The following is a 6418-nucleotide window of genomic DNA, read 5'->3' on the forward strand; positions in this document are numbered from 1 at the left end:
TTAAAACCATTTCTGCATTTAATAGTGTCTTTGCCTGGAGGGGAGTTTAGATATGTTTAAGCCTATAGCCTATATTTCCTTCTATTTGTGGATTAATCTGCCTCTGTGAGCTGGCCTTTTCTCTCTCTGGTTTATTCTAAATCAGGCAGAGATTATCCCCACTGACAGGCTATCAATGAATCTTTTACACATGGAAATAACAACAACTTGTGTTGTTTACATGCTGCATTTACAAGTTTGTGTCGTAAGGCCTCCAGACTGCAGGGTTTGTGGGGTTCTTTTCAGATTCTCCTGCAGGTTTTAGTGCAGAAAAAAAACCTGACTTTTGTAGTCCAACAGAAATGCAACATTCCCGTTGCTGATTGTCCTTCTATGCAGAACTTTGGACCGCCCAGTTTTGATGGAGCTCAGTGACCCCTGTCTCCCTGTCTCTCTGATGGAAACCGGATGGAAATAATCAGACGCTCCGCAGAATGCGCTCAGACGCACCGTCCACAAAAAGACAGAAAAAACAGAAAAGTAGGGGAAAGGAAGGAAAAAGACAAGAAGGAGACTGGAGCTGAGAGAGAGGATAGTGCCGGGTTGAAAAGCGAAAAACTAAAAAGAGATGGAGTCTGTGTTTTTAAGCCTTATCTCTCCTTTCTTCAAGCCACTAACACATGTCCTGTTGAAGGGGCGCTCCCCAGACGCCGGGAGGCAGCTGGACGGGGACGGGCAGGCGTTTTGCATGAGAAGCAGCCCATATGCAAGAGGGTGCTGGCGGGTGATTGGTAGAGAATAAATGGGTGTCCCTGGGTCGCTTTCTCTGCTTTAAGTGCGCAGCTATTGAGCTTAATTCTATTTTAAGGCGAGGAGATAAACTCGCCTTTCTATTTCTTTTTCACCACGAAGACAAATACAACACGGTCTTACCGTAATTGCATTTATTAAACTATTCATTGTTCCAATAGCTGTATCAAAAATCAATTGCTCAAAATTTCCTGGCAAATGCAAATCTTGGTTAAATAGCAAAACGAAACGATGTTCAACTGTTTTTCCTCCAGACTAGACAATCTCTGTTTTCACTGAGTAAAAAGAAAAGAAAATCTTAGAAGTGTTAAAGACCGCAGGCCTGTAAATCATCAACACAAAAGACTTGACTGAGCCCTTTGATGGGAAATGGCTAATAATCCAGCAGGCTGTTAGGCTCATGGTGTTATTTACTTAAGGTGGACTTGAAGTGGATTGGACCTCCCTAATGAATCGTCCGAGGTGTCTGGGCCGAGAGCTCCTGACGGGCTGAGCTGCAAGAGCTGTCAACTTTAGAGCCTTTCTGTCTTTCACTTCCACGCTTCCTCTCTATCACACCAAACACAAACCAGCTAAAGTGTGTCACTGCTGATGTGCAACATTGATAAACTAAATCAGCACATGGCATTCTGTAATAAGGCACAACACTGGGGGGAAAAGAGGGGAACACCAATTCATTCATCGCCCAAATAAGTTGAATCAAACATTTAGCTGGAGCGATGCGTTCAAGTGCAAAGCAGGCAGGTAAGCTTTTAGGTTTTAACGTACAGCTGATTTAGTGATGATTAAAGCCTTCAGATATTATCAAATAACAAAACAAACATGCCCAACGTGTGCTTAGTTTTCTGGCGCACGGTGACTAGCCTGCATGAATAAACAGAGAGCACGCCATGCAATATGCGCCTCCAGCTTCTATATCCTGAAGACGCAGCTATATCTACCTGCTCAGATTCCTCCTTCATGCCCCCCTCATGCCCAGAAGACAATTTGCTCAGCAGCTGAGAAGTGGCGTCTCTCCCTCCGCGCTGCTCGCCCTCCGCCGCCGCGGCTGCTTCCTCCAAACACATTCACTAACATATGACAGTTTGCAGGGAAATTCTTGACAATTGCTTGAGTGTGTGGCATAAATAGCAGGCAGAGCCCTCGCTGGGTTATGATGGGGCGGCTTGATGGTTGCTGGCATGGCACCGCTCTGATTGGTCCGGCCGCGGCCTGACGTCAGGAGGCTGGGAATAAGGCTGTGCTGGAGCTTTAGGAGCAAGACAGTGTACTGGAGACTGAGGGCATCCCAGCATACACACGGTACTGGAGACTGAGGGCATCCCAGCATTTACACTGACTACTACCGGAGCCGCCTGCGCATCCCAGCATCCCCCGCCACCACAAGCTGAACGTCCAGGATCATCGGACACTCTTTTTAAAATCTTTTGGGTGTGTGATTTTGTTTCTCGCAGGGTTTTGAACAGTGGATACGCTGCCATGTCAAAGTACACTGAATTATTTATAGGCGCGCGTGTCTTGTTGTGTGACAGCTCTGCCCTAAAAGCATTTTATTAGACGCCTCTTCCAGCATTGACTGGCACTCGACGCTCCTTTCAGCCGATGCGTCACTTCCAAGAGCGCCGGGACAACCAGACTGGGTCCAGTCTTCTCGCCTGAGCCGATCTGCAGCTTCCTGTGCTGAAATCTACATTTTGGTTGAATTGCGTGTTTTGCCCCCGGATCCAATAAAGGACTGATTTTTATGTTTTCATTTTGGCTTTTTCACCTGAGGGAGAGGACGCGGTCGCCATCCTTTCCTGTGTGTGTTTTTTTTTTTTTTGGACGCTGAGCCCTTTACGCATGCAGGGAGAAATCTGTGGTGACACCTGATCGACTGGCTTCTCCGCGCACATTCACCCGGGAGCTCCAGGCGAATCAGGGAGGGAGAAAGCAGATAGTCGGTCAATGCTCGGACTGTGCTGTTGATTTTGTTTGTGTGTGTTCTTCACTTGTGGGGTTGTAGCCCAGCCAAAGCCATGGTCCACTGCGCCGGCTGCGAGAGGCCTATTCTGGACCGCTTTCTGCTCAACGTGCTGGACAGAGCCTGGCACGTCAAGTGCGTGCAGTGCTGCGAGTGCAAATGCAATTTGACAGAGAAATGTTTTTCTCGAGAGGGGAGACTGTACTGCAAAAATGATTTCTTTAGGTAAGGTCGGGAAAGGTGACAGAAAAAAGTCACAATTTATTATTATTATTATTGTTATTATTATTATTATTATTATTATTATTGGACTATAGCAGCAGGTAAACAGAGATGATACAGCCTAAAGAAATTTAAATTGGAGCTTAAAAATACAGCAAAGATGGTGCCTCACAGATGGAAAACACTTGTACTTTAGGCCAAACATAACATTTGCCTGAAAAATCTTGCATCTTCTATATTATTTACAACTTTTAAACTGATTGTGCACCATTCATTAACAATTACTAGAAACATGCCTTGCAATTCTTAAAGGCTCAGACTGCCCCCTAAATAGTTACATAAAAAATACATTATGTTTTTAGAATTATTAAAAAGAGAACTTAGCACATCTATTGAATGCGCATACAGGATGTCAATGATTTACAGTGATGCAGATTCTCTTTTTCTCTAAATAAATGAGCAAACCGACCTGTCCGTGCCTGCAGGCGTGAATGAAGCTTTGATTAGAAGCGAGTAATTAAAAGCTTGTTAATTTGGATTCTTATGCAAAACAACAACAAAAGAGGGGCAGAAACATTAAACGCGTGTGCACTCGCTCTCAGCGGGGAGAGGGGGGGCGGTTTGTTAGGAAATCGAGGAAATCACACTTGGGGTGTGTTTTTTACAGCGTGCAGGCGGCCGGGGAGCGCTCAGGATCAAACCCCGGCCAGAGCAGCCGCTGCCCCAATGTGTTTGCTCAGTCCGACTGAGGAGGACGTGATAAGTGGATTTGAATAGTAAACTAGTTGAAAAGATCAAGTCCGCAGACAATGCAATCACAGACGTGCAGTCAACAAGCCGTGCGCACCACTCAATACACATTGTTTAAGGTGAAGTCAATGGTAGGGCTATAATGTCTTATTCCAAAGCAGCCTGCTGTGTTAGTGTACAGGACCAGTTTATTTACTGGATTTCACCGTTTAGAACATATTATATTGTGTTTTAGGGAACAAACTTGAAAATGTAGAGGTAAAAAAAGTAAAAAGATTGATAGAACAAAAGCTAGTCACTATAGCAGGCCAGTACATAGTTGTGCAGTGTCTTCTGGCGGGAGGAAATCATGGCATTGTTTTAAAAAAAAAATTAGAACTGATGCACAACATCAAAACATTTTTATAACAATTAAAAGTATTTATAGAGCCTAAGTTTCCCTACATATTTTAACTGCACACACAAAAAAATGCATTTTGATGTAGCATTATAATTATTATTATTATTATTATTATTATTATTATTATTATTATTATTATTATTATACCCAACATGTCAGATTGAGCATTCATATTCTTCTTATTTGGGAGCACAAAGTCCAAAAAGCTCTTTTATTAAGTGAAAGTCTACATAAAAAGCTGTTCTCTTTTCTCTATTTTATGAGTTGCCTATCTGGAATTATTTTTTTCATGTAAAAGAGTAAATTTAATAATGGTTTACTTTACTAAATTCCGTTTGTTTTCAAATGGGTGTGAGGACTTTATTATACCTTCTAAATTTTTTCTTCCACAAAAATGTGACTGAGCTATAGGCTACTGAGTCTTCTCATTTTTAAAATGTTCGTCTATATTCTGCGAAATGAGGCTCGTTCCGTCCTCCCGATCTCTGACCTTGCTGAACGTTGACATTATTATTATTTAAACGCTTCAGAAATGTTTTCTGTAAAATCTCTGTGAGAATAATCTCTTCTCCTTTTCCTCCTGCAGGCGGTTCGGCACGAAGTGTGGCGGTTGTTCGCAGGGCATCTCTCCGAACGACTTGGTCCGGAGGGCCCGGAGCAAAGTGTTTCACCTTAACTGCTTCACCTGCATGATGTGCAATAAGCAGCTCTCCACCGGCGAGGAGCTCTACATCATAGACGAGAATAAATTCGTTTGCAAAGACGATTACCTAAACAACACCAGTGTGAAAGACACCAACCTCCTCTCAGGTGTGTGTGAGTGTGTTTGTGTGAGTGCAAGGCGGGATAAATTGTGATGGATGTGAAGTGTCCAGCCCCGCAGTGGCTTCATCATTTCCATGACCAGGACTTAGATGGCATTCAGACAGTAGAATTTAACCAACAACAAGAGAAAAACGGTCCATCCTCGATTCATTTTTCTGTTCACACACGTGAAACATTTTCAGTTCAAGCCTTTTATTTTCTCATACAGCAGTTAATACTGGGATCTGTATTCGGGCCTGTAATGTAAATATGCAGAATAGATTTGGTCCATAATCTGTCATGTGGGATTTTATTACGTTTGTTTGTGATTTTTAATTAATATTCAAGCAGACGAGAAAAACACATCATCTGCTTTTTATTTGGCCAAAACGTTCTCGTCTTTATGTGTTTACATGGCTCTGAATGGTGGAACACATAAAGCAGCGCAGCATCAAATTGATGAATGCCGTTTAAAGGCGCAAAAACACAGCCGAACCTTCCACACAAAAAATCGTTCAGCACACACCGTTCAGCCTTTTTTTTTAAATTAATGTTGGTGGTAGTTTGCATCACCGAGGGGAGGTCACAGCTTGCCCATCACATCACTGCTGACAGTCCTCAGTGATAAATGTAGTTTTGGGGAATAGGGTGGATTTTGTTCTTCCCCACTTCAGTTTCCACTGCAGTACTTCCATTGTTTGGCTCTGGTTATCCTGATGTTCCTGTGTAATTCCTGCAGTAACGGCATGCAGCGACCCCAGTTTATCGCCGGACTCTCAAGACCAGCTACAAGACGACGTGGTCCTAAAGGACACGGAGATAGCCGCCCTGTCCGACAAAGAAACAGTCAATAACGAGAACGACGACCAGAACCTCGGAGGGAAGCGGCGCGGACCCCGGACCACCATCAAGGCCAAGCAGCTGGAGACGCTGAAGGCGGCGTTCGCTGCGACCCCCAAACCCACCAGACACATCAGGGAGCAGCTGGCCCAGGAGACCGGCCTCAACATGCGGGTCATCCAGGTAACGGTTAACATCCAAGCTGGGTTCTGATAACTCCCAAAGATCCTGAGTTCATTCATTAACCACCATACATACATAAAGAGATGTGTAATAGCTAGCCTATATATTTTTTTTAGAAAACGGGCGTTTCTCAGTCCGGGTCCACGTGGCCCCGAATAAAAAGCTCTATTGTAATTATAGGTTTCACCATCCCCAGTCATTTCTATACGGTTCAATAGTAAATCATCAAAACGGGGTTCTTCTGGCTCTGTCTGAGAAGTCTGAAATCTTATGGAAATAATATTCCGGCGACACCCACAGGTTGAGGAGGTGGGCTTGCGCCTTTCCTGTTTAATGGTGTTACGCACCCATTAAAATGTGTGATGTAACAGCTTATATTTTATGGAAAACTGTCCCTGCCAGGCTGCCAGACTGCCATGACCATGCAGGCCTCATCACATCAGAGAGGCTCCACCTTCCCCAGCATC

At 44.0% G+C, this 6418-nt stretch overlaps 2 protein-coding genes across 5 annotated transcripts in view; one reads left to right on the top strand and one right to left on the bottom strand.

Annotated features, from left to right (window-relative positions):
- pipox (pipecolic acid oxidase) overlaps positions 1 to 6418 on the bottom strand; it is a 1053392-nt gene that overhangs the window by 939161 nt on the left and 107813 nt on the right. The gene's annotated exons all lie outside the window — the stretch shown is intronic.
- The window catches only part of lhx1a (LIM homeobox 1a), a 7924-nt gene continuing 4313 nt past the window's right edge, over positions 2808 to 6418 (top strand). Inside the window, exons 1-3 of the mRNA XM_046072898.1 lie at positions 2808 to 2977; positions 4711 to 4934; positions 5668 to 5951. Of these exons, the coding sequence (XP_045928854.1) occupies positions 2808 to 2977; positions 4711 to 4934; positions 5668 to 5951 (678 nt within the window). The remainder of the gene's footprint in view (positions 2978 to 4710; positions 4935 to 5667; positions 5952 to 6418) is intronic.

This window comes from Micropterus dolomieu, linkage group LG17 (genome assembly GCF_021292245.1).
Source record: "Micropterus dolomieu isolate WLL.071019.BEF.003 ecotype Adirondacks linkage group LG17, ASM2129224v1, whole genome shotgun sequence".
NCBI classification, from domain to species: Eukaryota; Metazoa; Chordata; class Actinopteri; order Centrarchiformes; family Centrarchidae; genus Micropterus; species Micropterus dolomieu.